Raw genomic sequence first — 15,935 nt, 5'->3', positions numbered from 1 at the left:
AGGGAGCTAAAATGTTGTGGCGCACCAGACATTCACTTTTTTGTAAGAATTGATAAAAAAAATAAAAAAAATAAATAAATTGTTTGTAAAATGTGAGTGCCGAGTTAAAAACAAGAGTGCGGTCAAACAGCAGTAGCGCTTCGGCAGGAGGGGTCATCTCTGTGTGACACAGCGGCCTTCACTGGAGCCACATATCGAGAGCCCAGGCACTCTGCCAGAAGCTCGTAGATTCACAGCAGTAATCTAATATTTGTTTGTCTCTATTATTTCACTCTCCCTCTCTTTCTCCTTCCCCCTCGCTTGCTTATGGGGGTTAAGTAACAGTAAGCTTTATCAGATTACTGGGTCTGAGGTCTCTTTCAAACGCTCTCTTTGCCATCTTGATGTTGTGCAGCTGTGCAGACTCTTTAATCACAAGCTATCTTTTTTTTTCACTCGCCCTCTCCTCCTCTCCTCCCTTCTTCTCGTCCTCCCTCCTCCCTTAACATATGTTAATTGGCTGCTTTCTGTGACAAATTACGAGCGCTCACTTTGATGAGGTCGGGTTGTGATGGTGCTGGGAGTGGAGTACAGTGGAACTGCCAGACCCTCACCAGTTCCCCCTTAACCACTCCAAAAAGGAGCGCGGCACCCAGCCGATGACTAATGAGAGGCTTGGTCTGGGTCTGGCCTCGCTCGAGCCTTAGTGGGGCCACTCCCCTAAACAGAGGCTGATCTGTAGGTACCGTATGCCGCCACACGCCCTCCACACGCCATACAACCTTTCGCCTCTCGCGTCCCACCACCAGCTCTCCTCGGGGAACTGAAACACACTGAAAGTATTACTCTGTGTGCTTCAAAATATGCATAGGATCCCTGTAGGTTCACCTCGATGTTTCTTTATTAACTTTAATATGTACGAGGGTTTTATTGACTCACTTGCTTTGTGTTTGAAGGCATCCAAATCACACAGGAATAACGCGGATTGTAGACGCTTTGTACGCAACTTGTGTCTAAAGTTAACATTTATGCAAGTGTGTGTCTGTGCGTCTTTGTCTGCGGTGAAGATAAAGTGCCTGGAAACATTAAACCAAGTCTTGCTTAAACAAACAGTGAAAAGTGGAACGATCTCTGTTTAATGACGCTCAGTGTCAACAGAGAAATAATGCTCAACCAATGATCAGCACAATCAGCTTGTGGTAGAGAAAAAAAAAAACAAACCTATTGTTTTGCTCCTCAGCCTTTTTCTAAAGTGTCGGTGGCGGCCGCATGTCATGATGTGACCCCGTGTCGCTTCGGTTGCTTCTGCGACCTCCGTCTCTCACTCTCTTAACATGGCTCTCTCGTTCTCTGTCACAATCCCTTTCAGTCCCGACTCTATGATCTAGGTTACTTGGTTTCCTAGCAGAGCACAGGGACCAGAGGAAGGAGAGAGAAAAAAGAGAAAAAAACAGAAGGTCGAATCTATGAAGGACATCCTTGTTGAAGTATGCAACCTTCTACTTCTCTGCAAATTACCCACACACTGTGCATGGGCTCAAAGCGGTGCTGCGGCGCTCATTTTAGCTCAGCAAGGCTGCGACCGTGACGTGTAAAGCTGCTGAAGTGTCCCAACAACAGGGGGAGGTACCAATAATGTTCCATTAACTTTGATGCATGCCTGTCATGGTTTTAACTTTAAAAAAAAAAGAAAGAAGAAAAAAAAAAAAAAAACCGTTCACGTAATAGTATCACTGTAGAAATCAAAGTTGCTGATGAAGCGAGACAAGGGAAAAATAGTAAATTCCACAACTTCCTCATTGATCTGCCGGTCTGTACATGCTGACTGAGTTACAACAAACAGTCCCAGAAAAAGAAATCATTTATTTTTAAGTCTTCCCATCAGCAAGGATGCAAAATAGGTAACAACCCATAAGCAAGTGCACATTACCATAGGCACCAAGCTGACAGACACTCGCAGATTGACACCGACACATACGCGCGTACTGTATGTACAAGGGTGGCAGTGTGAAGATGGTGGGGGGAAAAAGAAAAAAGAAAAATCCACCCCGCACCTTGTGGTTGCGTGAGGGGTAGCCATGTTAGCATTAGCCTGCAGGGCCTAATTGAGGCCAGGAGGGAGCATTTAATAATTGCTGTCACAAGATCAAATTTAATTCTCCTCTCTTCACAGCCACCACTGCTGTAGGGTAGAGTGAAACAAATTGTCATCAGAGATTTCTAAATGAACAAAGCTTTTAATTAGGGTGATTAGAACACTGTGGCAAAGAGAAAGAGTAAGGGGTTGGGGGGGTGTGATGAAATCATCAGTGAATTGTCTTAACCATGATGTCTGGTGTTGATACAGTGTGGGGTGACGAGATGGGGCAGACGACTACTGGGGAGATGCAGCTCTGTGCTCGGGAGCGACCTCGTCCCAGAGAAATCGCAGCCACTGTTTTTCTCAAATCTGATTGGTCATTCAGCTGTTGTGCTGTTTACATTTGTTCAGTATTTCAATCTGAAAACACATACAGCTCTCCTCCATCGACCCAAAGTCAAATAAAGCCAAAGATGAATGAATGGGTTAGAACAATGGTTATTGCCAGGGGCTGGATAGTGTAGTGTCACATCAGGGATAAGGGTTTTTCAACCAATGACTGTCAGTAACTGAATGTAGTACAAGTTGCAGTACAACTGGCTACTGTAATGCAACCCCATATATTACTTTGGCAGAAATAAAAACAAATTGATGTTGATTAAAAAAAAAAAAAAAACACTAATTCATTTGAGATCAACAGAAGTGTCATGAACCAAAATTAAATATTTATTATAATCAATTCATCATTGAATAAATGTGTTTTGGCTGGTCACAAATGCCCTTAAACCCCTAAATCTCCAGGTTGCATCAGGAACGGCTTTCTGTGTTAAAAAAAAAAATGTAAAAAACAAATTGCCAAAACAAACATGTAGATTACATGGCCCAGTCTGGGAGACCGGGGGGAATCAGTGAACTGCAGAAAAATACAAAATTAACATATCATTTCATTGACCACCATTTCACTTTATTTACATAATTCCTGAGAAAAGGTGCAGCCAATTCAACAACAAGGCCTTAGCTTTTCAAACCTCCCTCTCTCACTCACTCACTCACTCACACACACACACACACACACACACACACACACACACACACACACACACACACACACACACACACACACACTTTCTGCCCCCCCCCCCCCCCCCCCCCGGAGAACATTGCTAACATCCTGAGACATTGTCATACTCGGCAGAGTACATAATTGGGTGAATATGTCAGTGCTTTGTGTTCTTAGTGACATGACTCCTGGCTGTTCCTGTGGGGGCTGGGTGCGCTCATTGAAGGGTTTGTACTGCAACTCCACTGCATTGACTTATTATTCATTACATTGTTGCTTGTTTTATGAACACATAACCAACACAAGCAGAGAGCTGCATCTCTGTGCACCGTGAGAGCGCCCAATGTACACGTGTGTGTTAATTCCTCTGCACCTGTACTGTCGCTGTCAGCATTTGGTTACACCTGGGTCCGCTGGTGCACGGGGCGAGATATGAATTTAGGCAGTGGTTTGAACAGACTGGAGAGCAACAGACAGAGATAGGGAGAAGGAGAGAGAGAGAGAGAGAGAGAGAGAGAAGGGGGGGGAGGGAGAAGTGAAACAATCTGTGACCGTGTTGATAGAATTAAACTTAGCAAGGTTATTTGTGTTTAAATATCAAATGTCTGTATATCCCCCATTTCAGCACCACCTCCATATACAAACCAACTAGGGTGCTTCTTTTAATCCCCTCCCCATGCCACATTTCGCCCTGTTTTTACCTTGCGCTGTATCACCCCTATTAAGATGTTGTTTTTTTTCTCTTATCATTTCGAGCTCATCATCACACTTGAATACATTCATTGCCCCTCTCTTTTCTCTTGCCATGGAAAGAATGAATCCACAAAAATAATGATTCATCCTAGCCTTTCCGGGGCCTCTCCAAATTGTGGCTCGTCTTTGCTTCTGCTTTTTTTTTTTCTTCTCTTCTCCTTTTTGTTTTTTGATACCCTTTTTTTCCAGCTTGGCACAAGGCTATATGTGTCGTGAGCTGCGGTCCCCAAAGTTTATTTGTTGATCGCTCACGGCTTCAAGCCACTATCACAACCAAAAAACTGTTTATAATGAACAAGGAATTCCATTTCAACCACAACAACTACTCGTTTCTCTCTATTCCTGCGTGTGTCGAGCGTTGACTGGCTTTCACGCGTGGCCTCTTGCTCGTCTGCCTTTGGCCTGGCAGCTGCAGCTTTACAGCTCTTGGCCTGCTTTCAAAGAGGGGGGTTGACGCATTATGTCAAGTCATTTTGTCCTTGGGGAAGTCAGCATTGGGTTATGGAAAGATGGCTCTCACCTGTCTCCATACGGGCTCTGACGGATGGCTACCTGTCTCCACCGCTGCTCTGAATGCCCAAGGCCTGTGTTTCCTGGTGCTGAGTGAGACGTACAGCTGCCCAAACGAAGGGCAGACCTCTGCATTCGCCTGCCTCTATTTCGACACACACCTTGTGTTTACTTGACAGTACAAGATCGAGCATTCGTTGTCTAACTACGAAAAACATGCACCTGAGTACGTCATCAATCTAATTCTAAAGTTTTTGTTCTAAACTTTTGAATGAATTTAATATTATTTTGATCCTTTTGAGACGTAGTGCTCACACGTTGCACATTTACATTTAGCTGTGTGAATTTTCTTGAGAGCGCATACCAATACACATCATAAATTAATTCTTTTTTATAAGATGTTAAAATGCCATTTACATAAAAACATGACACTTCTTTTTCAGTATTAGTCTTTTTAGTTCCACGATATAACTTAACATGCTACACATTTTATTCTGATACTTTCACATTTAAAATGCTCAAATATAGTTTAAGTTCAATTGCATAATTAATTAGAATACAAATGCACGACTAACATTGCAATCAATACATCATGCTATATTTATACAAAAAAATAAAAAATAAAAGTTTGAATTGCCTTATAAAGTAATTTTGAGGTATCTGATAATACATTCATAGAAAACAAGCGTTCGGCCTCATTGCCATTTAAAAGCAGTAGACACGTCTTAGGAACTGAAAGTACTGAGAGCAAGAAGGATTTTATATTCAGAATGCTTGTTGCATTTGTTTATTTGTCCTTAATATCTGTCAAGTGAGATAAAAGATGAGCGTGGCAGCAGGGTTTGTGTGAACGCAGTCATTTAGGGAAGGAAACACCTTTAGCACCTGTGATTGTCTGGGCTGATGTCACATCCTTCCCCCCTGGCTGTGTGTGTGTGTGTGTGTGTGTGTGTGTGTGTGTGTGTGTGTGTGTGTGTGTGTGTGTGTGTGTGTGTGTGTGTGTGTGTGTGTGTGTGTGTGTGTGTGCTTCCTGTCTCCTGGCCAGAGATGGATTGAGTTATAAGAGAAGAAACACTAGTGACATATAGAATCATATCAGTATTCAAATCAATTAGGATTTCAAGTTGAAGAATCAAGTTTTTAAACTATGATTGGTGAGGAATTGAGAGTTCATCTTGCAGCACTTGCGCTGCTACTTATAACAATATACTTTGTTCTATAGTGTCAATCACACTTATGAGTGCTTGGCAGGGTGTAAAAAACTTGTGCCAACCACAGGCTTTTGGCTCACTTTCCTCCTTATCAATAGACAGGTGTCTCAGTTCTAAGGCACATAGAGATTGAAAATAGCATACATGTGAAACTGCTTCTGTCTTGCTAATGATCCAACTAAACCATGATCTAATAAAGAGAGACAGGTGAAGACATCTTCTCCAACACACCTATGAAGACACACACACACACACACACACACACACACACACACACACACACACACACACACACACACACACACACACACACACACAAAACGCAGTCTCTTAAATTCAAGTTTAGCAAGGATACTCATTGCTAGGGGAAAAAAAAATAAATATAAAAAAAGGAACGAACACATTATGAGATGATCCACCGCTATCACTCTAATCCCCAGATGTACATGTTGCTAATCTCTTTAGCTGCTAACATGTTAAATTAGCCCTAATATCTGCTGAGATTCAGAGCCACAGAGGCCCACCTACGTGTGGGCTACCGCCCAGGTTTAGGTCACTCTTCTTCCCCAGCACTCCAAAAAAGATACAGACATTGGAGTGGGGTGGTGGGGGCGGAGGGGGCTGAGGGAAATAGCAGTGATAGCCATTCGTCACCCTGCCTATCTCGCTCTGACAGATGGGGAGTGCAGCGTGCCACATAGAAGAGTCACTGCCTGTAATGACATTAGAGGCACAATGAGACCTGATACACATTTTTTTTCTGTTCCCATCCAGCCTGGCCATCATCTCAGCTTTTTTTTTTTTTTTCTTTTTTTTTTTTTCTTGATCCTTCCCATCCTCTCATTTCTGTTGGTATATCTCCATCCACCTTTATAGGAGATAAAGTGCAGTGTTCCACTATTTACAGACCTAACGCAAACACACCGAAAAAAATTGCGCTAAGACACTTTTAGACAAGCCAGCACACACATAGCTTCAGCTAAAACACAAAGTAAAAAAACCTCCAAAAATCTACACATCTAAAAAAAAAAGAAAAGAAAAAAATGTTCCTGAGCGAAGGAAATCTTCTACATGACAGCAGTGCTCTCGTAGAAAATGGAGCGCTGCAAGTGTGTACTGACATCCAGATTGTATTTAGAAAACTGTATTAAAGCACGTTTTTCATCCGCTTCTTCAAGGAAATGGAAGTTTATTTAAGAAGAGAGAGTGTTTATTTAATGTACCATACACCTCCTAAAAGGTTTATTTACTGCAGTGTAATATGTTATTTCAAATCCTCACAACCACATTTCCTGGGAGGATAGGGGAAACTATATATTTATATATATATATATATATATATATATATATATATATATATATATATATATATATATATATATATATATATATATATATATATATATATATATATATATATATATATATATATATATATATATATATAATTACAATATTTCCACACAATTAACCCATCCTTGAAACGTCTCTAGCAACACATTTCGGGCACAGCTTGTTGCATATGCCGCCACACATGCGCAAATGGACATCTGATCCGGTAGTGTGACAGAACCAACTCAATATGGAAGATGCTAAGCAGCACATTGACCCTCTAGGTGAGAAATTTTGAGTACAAATAAACCAAAAAAAACAACTAAACGGAACACTGGACTGAAGTATTATGCAGACGATGTAGGAAGGAGTTTTCTTTTCACCAAAGCACTTCCAGCTTAAAATACCACACTAACAAGAATCATACATTAGTCAGAGATTCTGCTGACTGTTTTCAATTGCAGGTAAAATTGTAAATATGAAGCGGTCAGCTCTCCTCTCAGACAACGTCAACAAGTTAGTCTTGGTAGCTGGCTGAAAAAGCAGTAACAGGGCCACAATAATGTGGATAAATGACGTGATTAAAAATAAAAGATATTTAATTGTGATTAATCTGAATTAATCCACAGCACTCCTGTGATTAATCTTACTAAAAATTCTATTAATTTGAATAGCACTAATGATTCACTTCACTTTTTTCACTTATATTTTTTTCTTATTTTTGTTTCTGTTGTGTTGCTGAGGTGAGGTTTCAAGGAAAAACAGCACCGCCTGTCATGATAAATCAGCTTCCCCAAATAGAATTAAGACTTGATGTGGAAATAATGTGGTTTCAAATCCATTCTTCTGTTTGCATTTGTACAGCTCTCCCTCACAATTCTCTGAATCGAGAAATCAACTCATACTGTAAGTGATCGTGTGCAATTTCTGTTCTTAGAACGAGGATTCCTGGAAGTTTTATTCACTTCTTGTCACATCCATTCTTTCTCAGAAGCAAAGCTCTGCAACTGTCTTTCAGAATGATGAAGTAGTCCCGTGAATGAGTCAAAGTAAAGTTCCTTCTTTGTTGCCCTGTTGGTTCAAAGGAGTCATCTTGACTGTGTGTCCTCAATAACAAATCTACATTAACAAGCACCCAACAGACGTCTATTAGAACGTGAAAAAGCACCATGTGCTGTATATTAGTTTTTAGTGACTAAACACTTGGGAGAGAGGCGACCTAGAATCAAGCCTTGTGGTGCACTGAGTGTATATGTTCTCATTGTCCTCTCAGCTTCACTTCTGAGACACAGAGAGAAAATGCTCATTAGATCTATGTGCTGAATTGCTGCTCCCTCTCCATCTCTCCCATCCTCCCCCAACTTTCATATCTCTCTCTCTCTCTCTCTCTCTCTCTCTCTCTCTCTCTCTCTCTCTCTCTCCATCCGTCTGCTTAACAGATGGGAGGGTCGTGGGTACAGCTCTTCCCCTCCCCCTGGAGAGGCCTGGTGCCTGTTCAAAAGATCCCTCTTTAAGCTTCACTCCATTTCCCATCTCTTCACTCCATTTCTCTGTTTTCCTCTCACCACTCCCCTTCTTTTTTTTCATTGTCACCTCTCCATCGCAGAGGTCAAAGACATAAAACAAGCGTAGGAACAACCGTTGTCCTTCTGTCTGCTTGGTGCCACTGCGCTCTTTGACCTCAGCATTTGCCCAGCCCAGCTTCCATGCAGTTACCGATCGAGTGTGAATACAGGCATACCGTTGGTCTGAATCCACAGAGTAGAAATCTCTTTGTGTATTCCTGATTTTACGCAGCTTGATTCCCTCTTCCCCTACTTGGGGATTAGTAAATTGGCTTAATGTGTGCAAGCTTGTTAGTTCATTCTTCTGTCTCGCACTGTGTGACTTAGATTTTTCTCTTGTTACTTTGTCACCTTGTTTGCCCTCCTCAAGTCAAGTGTCACTGTCGGCGCCCTGTGAAACATTCCTGCTGAGGACTACTGTCGCGAGCCACTTGACCATGTTTGTTACACAGCGTGGGGTTCATGCTTTTCCCTTCATTTCACCGTCTTAGCGTCATGAGGCTAAATTGGATTTAGTGATTCAGTGGTAATCTGTTAAGTTAACTGATGCTCTATCCACTACAAGGGAGGGAGAGGGAAAGGAGCATGGTGAGGAGGTGGGCACTCGGTTCTTATCCAGGAGCTGCCTGGCACTCACATGGGACGGAGGCGAGTGTGAGGAAAAATGGGGGGGGTGGTGACAAGAGAGTGGGGAGAGGAGTGGGGATGTAGGGAAGGCAACTTGCGTCGCTGTGTAGGAGGTAGAGGAAGCAGGAGTGAACGGGGGTGGGGAGGGAAGGGAAGGCACAAACAGCGGGCTAAGCGGCAGCAGAACCTCACCTCGGGGAGTGTTGGCTGGTGCTGGGAGCCAAAAGCAGGGATTAAATGTTCAGGACACAGGCTTAATCTTAGTGTTAATGTTACGTAAGGCCTAAGGTGTTGCACCAGCGGGTGTTGACATTGAGAGGTTCAGCACTGCTCAGTGGGCTGTGGGAGGAACGAGGAGGAGGTGCAGGCCAGGAGGCAGGGATCATGGAGGTAACGCCTCCTTGTTTGGAGCTGTGCCCGGGCTGGGTAGTGTTGAGTACAAAGACTGGGAGGGGATGATGCTGTCAGGCAGTGATTGAGGTACGCTGGCTTGATTGATATCCTTGTCTGGCTGTCTTGTGCCAAGCGCCTTAGTGTTGGCTTGTAATCCTAGTTTGTCTGACAACATCCTTTTTTGTTTTCTTCCAGAGGGCAGTGCTTTGTTTTTCTGTCTATGGATGGGTGTGTTTGCACAGAGCAATGCTAAAATGTTTTGGATAGCCTCTTCAGAACTGCCACAGAGTTATTTTAGATCTTGTTATTATTATGATGGTGCAGTTCGGCTGTTGTCCTAGCTGCCAAATGATGCATTTGTGTTCGTATCTCAGTTTTTCCATAAGTGGGTGTATTCCAAACCATCATCTCGGGAAGTTTTTTTTGTCATGCATTTCATCATTTTTGAGACTGCATTGTCTCACTTTGTTTTTAGTTTTGTACATTTGGAAGTTTTTGGCAGACAGTCTAATGAAAAACATCAATATAGACGGGCGGTTCTTTGAGAACGTTGTATATTTATTGAACACTTGAAGACCCACATCATTGTCTTTTCTTAGCGCTGACAAAACTACTTTACTATAAGTCTGAAAAAAAAAGTGTCTGGTACAATGCCTCCAATTCTGTTGCACTTGTACTGATCTGCAGTCATGTGCTACTGCTACAGGCCTTGGTCGCTCACTAAAAGCCACAGTATCTCTGGTTGTCTCTATTACGAGCTTTCATTATCAATGTCCTACTCCGGCACAAAAAGGTCAAGTGCATAGCAATGTGCTGCACTCACCTCAGGGGTTTAGGTCTTTCTTGTGCTTCCTCATGCATGTTACTCAATAAATACATGGATTCAGGTTAAGGGAAGATAAAAAAAAAAGAAAGGAAATGCATTACAATGTGCAGGTCTGTGTACGGGAGTGTGCAGAGGAGAGAATATGAGAGAGTGACGAAAAGAGCAAGGGTGTTTGAAAAAAGAGAGATAGAGAGTGATAGAGAGAGAGACTGAGACTGACATGTCTTTTGGTGAAGCAGTGTCGTCTTCCACATCAATGTCTGATGCTTGTGCTGCCAGGTGCCGGAAATCTGGTTCAGAAAGGAGAGAAGAGAGAAGAAGGGGAAAGTAGCGGAGAAAAAAAAAGGCAGGGTAGATGGAGGATTTTTTTTTTTATGTGACGGCACTGACAGCTCCCCTGCATTGCACTGAGCTTAAATAATGGGATGCTCATTTGCATAACGAGGGACGTTATCACCTCTACTGTCAAAAGAAAACACAACAACAGTTCTTGTGCTCCTCCCCGAGATAGATTGGGTTGGCCTACTTTAGCACTCTGGAGAGACGCACTGGAGCACTGGCTTAGCCAAGCTCTCACAAGATCTCACACACACACACACACTCACACACACACACACACACACACACACACACACACACACACACACACACACACACACACACACACACACACACACACACACACACACACATGCACCAGCACACACATGGACACAAAGTCACTCACTCATGCAAACTTTTCTTAGTGCAGCTTCTTTTTTTTTTTCTGTTACATGCAGTCCAGCACATCAGCAGCTGGCCCCCACTCCTCAAACACAGGTACACATAAACACACAAGCAAGCTCACCCATGCGCGTATTCCCTGCTACTCAGATGTTCTCGCTCACATGCAGTATCTCCAGTCGGATTATGATCTTTGTTTCAACAGATCATTCTTGGCACGTTGTGTCTCATTTTTGCGTTGGCTCTTGTTTTGCGAGAACATGGAAAAACTGAATCACAGTTTTACATCTGCGCCCTCTACTGCAGCTCACATCTGCCATTTTGGAGGAGAGCTGCAGATAGAGTACAAAAAAAGTTGTGGTTGGCAGTTCCACTGTCAATACAGTGCAGTTCCATGGGAAGAAACAAAATGTATTTCTCAGTTTGGAGGTAATGTTACAGTGTTGGTGATTAGAGCGTTTAAGTTAGCGGCACTTCCAAAACACTGTCAAACTCTCTGTGAACGAGGCGAGATCCTGACAGCGCTGTCTCCTCTCATAGTCGGTGCCTGGGAAAAAAAAAAAATGCAAAAACTGATTTGCATGATATCGACAGTGAAAAACACAGCGGTTCTCACAACATTGTTGACAGATTCTTTGTCTTTCTTCACCCTCCCTTGTGGCTGCCATGATGCCACTTTTATTATTTTTTCTCTCAGTATTTTGCCATATTTCATTTCATTTAATGCTTATTCTCTACTACCCCCCCCCCCCCCCCCCTTCTGTCTTGCAGGTACAGATGCTGGAATCTTTGAGTTGATTGGAACAAATAGCAAGCAGAAAGAAAAGACAGATAAAGGAAGAGCAGAAGAGGAAAGAGAAGAAGAAAGAGGAGAGAGAAGAAAGCTTGAAGTTCTTGAGAAAGAGGAGAGAAAGAAAGAGACGGGGACGATGGGGAGGAAAAAGATTCAGATCACGCGGATTATGGATGAACGCAACAGACAGGTAAGTCCCTGGGGGATGGGAGGATGGATGAGTGTGAGGATGGGAGAGGGAACGGGTGGAGGAGGGAGGAAGGAGAAACACCCTGCACCCCACAAAGCCCTCCACAATGAAGGTCTTCAGGGAGTCTGGGCAATATGTGAACCGGGGGGACAGAAAAGTGCATGCAGGGAAACGCAGTTATTGCTTTGGGTAAAAGAGTTGCCATAGTCTTTATTGGCATATTTGTTCTTTTCACTCTAAAATTTTAAATAAATAAAAAATGTGAGTACAATTTTCCAAAATGTAATAATTACATGAAAATAATTATAATTTTTAAACGTCTATTCTGCACATCACTGTGCGGCGTGAGGGCTTCAACCTACACACACAGCTGAAGCACCCTTAACACACCCAGCCCCTCTCGCCATGCCACCCAGTTTAGCCCTGCCAGTGGAATATTACCACTGAGAGAGTGGCAGCACCAGAGAGGCAGGGTGGGGGAAAATATAAACAAACAACCAAATAGAGATGCGATGGTCTAAAGTAACACACAGGGAAACAAACACTTATGAGTATTTTTAAACAGCTAAATCAGTAACTGTAGGGCCGCTGTAGCATTCCCCTGCGTGAATCAATAGATGTGTTTTTAAATAACTAATACACAGGCGCTCTTACACACACACACACACACACACACACACACACACACACACACACACACATACACACACACACACACGCACACACACCCCCAAGCAATAATGGAATTCTTGGAAGACAAGTTGTAACAACACCTGGCATTACTTGAGTGAGACATAATAAATAGTGGACAGCGGGATTCAAGCAGACACTGCCGTCTGTGGCAGGAAATAGATAGAGACAGAGCTCTCTCACTGCCCTTGAGGCCCACAATCGATCACTTCCTGTGCCACAGCTGACCACTGACACTTTGTCAGCTTCCTGGCAGCCCAATTGGATCCATACGCTGTTAATGTGGCCCCCGGATCACAGGTCAAACACATACACACCGTTGCGAACACAGTCCTTTTTCATTGCTTTTGAGACATCTTTATGGTGTGACGTCTACAATAGTGCTCGAGAACCAGTCCGTAGTGTGCTTTGTCAAGCACAGCTATTTGTGGCAAATATATCACAGATGCAGCACAGGAAGGAGAGGATAAACAAAGGTACACATGGAGTTCATAGAAGACATATCAATAAGACAAAGGTGCTTAATAGAATATTACTTTGCCTCCATATTCAAAATTCACATATTTGGGAGTGGAGTCGATGCACAGTCAGAGAGACAGAGCAAGAGCGAGTAGGAGGTCACGGACTTTCAGATGAGGACTAAAACTATCATGTTGCAGCAGCACCCACACTTCCTTCTCACTGTTATCTCAGCCCTTCTCTCATCCCACCTCAGCCCGGGCCTGCAAGTTGCAGCCAGGCTCTCCGACTCCCGAGGATAAGGAGGCAAAGAGGGAGACAGGAAGGACACCTGAGGGGAATCGATGCCTGAGATATCCGGGCTTTACTTACAGGGAGAAGAGAAGGCAGGAGAGGAGAGAGCAGAGAGAGAGAGAGAGAGAGAGGGTTCACGGAAAGGAAAATCAATATATCACTGGATTATGTTGTTTTGATCTTTAAAAATGATAGATTACTTATTCAGTCGTCGCTTTTGAGAAATGATTCGTCCTCCTAACATGATATCATCAAGTCATGTGGAAGACACCACATGCTCTGCGGAGCACACGGCTTTCAGCGTCATTCAACCTACAGCCTAAATGAATGACATAATGCCGTTTGAAGAGGCGAGCGTCACAATACTGGGACTGAAAGAGACACAGAAACTTAAATTTCTTACAAAAAAGAAAGAAAGAAAGGAAAAAAACGGAAGCTTGGCTTTGCATATTTTCACTTCCTTTTTGAGGAAACGTCCGAGAACTCGAGTCAAATAAACACCAGATGACTTTGTATAGCAGCGCTTTCAACCTCACTTTTTTTTTTTTACATATTTGTATATGTTTGACCATCTTCATAAAGCTCTTTTTGTTCAACAAATTCCCATATGCATCCCAAATATTCATTTCCTAGTATGAATGTCCAACAACTTATAGAGTCGTAAAAAAAAAAAAACTTAACTTGGTACGAGTCCCACATCATTCTAAAAATATAGATCTGTTGAAACATGCCCGTGATTATTGCACACTTCATAATGAAGCCCTCTTTGGAGTGGCACCACTCTGTGTTAGCTGTCAACGCTGCCTTGCCACCTACAGCGCTATACTGCCTGCCCTCCGTGCGGCAGCGGCATCATATTGGGCACGGGGCCTGGCTCTCTCTGGGCGGCCACTTTGGGCTGCCACCCCCAGGCCCTGAAACACTTCCCCAGAGCAGTGGCAGAAGGGCCAGGCCTCCCTGGCGTTGACTGGCTGCCCGGAGCTCTGGACAGTGGGCAGCAGTGTGTGAGCCCTGGCTCCAAGCCGCCCGGCCACTCAGACCCTCTCCCAGCCTCGGGCACATGAAAGAGCCCCCTGTGCCATAAACTCATAGGCTGTACACAGAGAGTGGGCTCTCTTGATCCAGCCTGCACACGCACACTGATAGGCAGGCACACACTACTATAGTACAAGATGCATGTACAGGTATGTGTGTGTCTGCGTGTGCACATACTGGCAGGAACTTGAAACAGCAAATTATACACTCAGACACATACTTAGATGGTGCATTTAGTGTCTTTGTTTACGCAGTACAGACAAGCGCACGGTTGTATTCACACATCTGAAACATGTATCTCTCTCGAGTCCGTCTTGGGGATCGACTAATTTACTGCAATTGGCTCTAATTAGTGTTACTGCTCCAGCCAGTTCGCTCGCTGGGCCTAATTTAGGATGACTTGTTAGTGCGAATCGTTGTGTGTGTGTGTGTGTTTGTTTTGTGTGTGGGACATGTGGATTCCAAGGGGGGAAAGGGACCCAGGGCCGAAGGTTAAACATGGATCAGGTCATCAGCGACAGGAAGTAAAACAACAGGATCTCTCAACAGTGACCCCAAGGCATACTCGCTTGGAATAAGATTTTTTATTTTTTTTTAAATGCAACTTCACATCTCAAAGTCTTCTCCCTCCACTTGCCATGCTCACTGCAGCTGAAAAAAAAAAAATGGGGGGGTGGGGGGGTCTTTTTGTTTCTACGACAAAGCATTCTTCTCTCCAATCAACAGCACCGGGGTGAGAAAATGTGTGAGTGAAATTAACAGCAGGAAAATAATGAGGCCCACAGGGTAGCTCCTCACCCCTGCACCCCTTCTCTAATTCCCTGTTTCCCACCTTCTACCATCTTTTTCTTTCACCACAGCAAGTGGCACTCTCAGTCGTATGTTCAGCACTGAGACCTCACCTGAAAAGGGCTCGCTAAGCTCTCACCTTTTCTCAGCTGCATTTTCCTTTTCCTTCCTGGGTTTTTTTTTTTTTTTGTGCTCTCTATAACTTCAACTTGCTCCTTTATTCATTTGCATGTTCTTCATATGGCTCCTTGTGCTCTATCACTTTAGGGCATTTTTTTTTTCCCCCACCTCACCATAAAGCCGTAATGCTTAATATTGATTTTGCTTCTTACACTCTTTTATTTTGCATTTTTCTTTCATTTTAAAACCCTTTTTTAAAAGTCTTTTACTTGACCAAAAAAAAAAGAATAGTGCAGACATATGTGAAAAATAATTCCTCTAAAAAATGTGATTTTTTTCACATGGCCTTTTTGTAGGTAGATTTGATTTATTTCTTTGTTTTTAGAAATAGAGGTTAATGGGACCATCAAAAAACAACAATCTCACATATTTAGATACATAATCTATGTAAAACTAATTACTTTTACTTTAAGTTTATATATTTTTTGTGTCTAAAAATCATTCAA

The 15,935-nt window shown here is 43.1% G+C and overlaps 1 protein-coding gene across 5 annotated transcripts in view; it reads left to right on the top strand.

Annotated features, from left to right (window-relative positions):
• The window catches only part of mef2cb (myocyte enhancer factor 2cb), a 68,696-nt gene that overhangs the window by 20,362 nt on the left and 32,399 nt on the right, over positions 1-15,935 (top strand). For all 5 annotated transcript variants that reach the window (XM_080467022.1, XM_080467021.1, XM_080467020.1 and 2 more), the window contains one exon: positions 11,831-12,042. In XM_080467022.1, coding sequence (XP_080323148.1) covers positions 11,989-12,042 — 54 coding nt within the window. In that variant the 5' untranslated portion in view covers positions 11,831-11,988. The remainder of the gene's footprint in view (positions 1-11,830; positions 12,043-15,935) is intronic.

This window comes from Lipophrys pholis (genome assembly GCF_963383615.2).
Source record: "Lipophrys pholis genome assembly, chromosome: 7".
Classification (NCBI taxonomy): Eukaryota; Metazoa; Chordata; class Actinopteri; order Blenniiformes; family Blenniidae; genus Lipophrys; species Lipophrys pholis.
The sequence above is the reverse complement of the archived record's forward strand: the minus strand, read 5'-3'. Positions and strand labels throughout refer to the sequence as shown.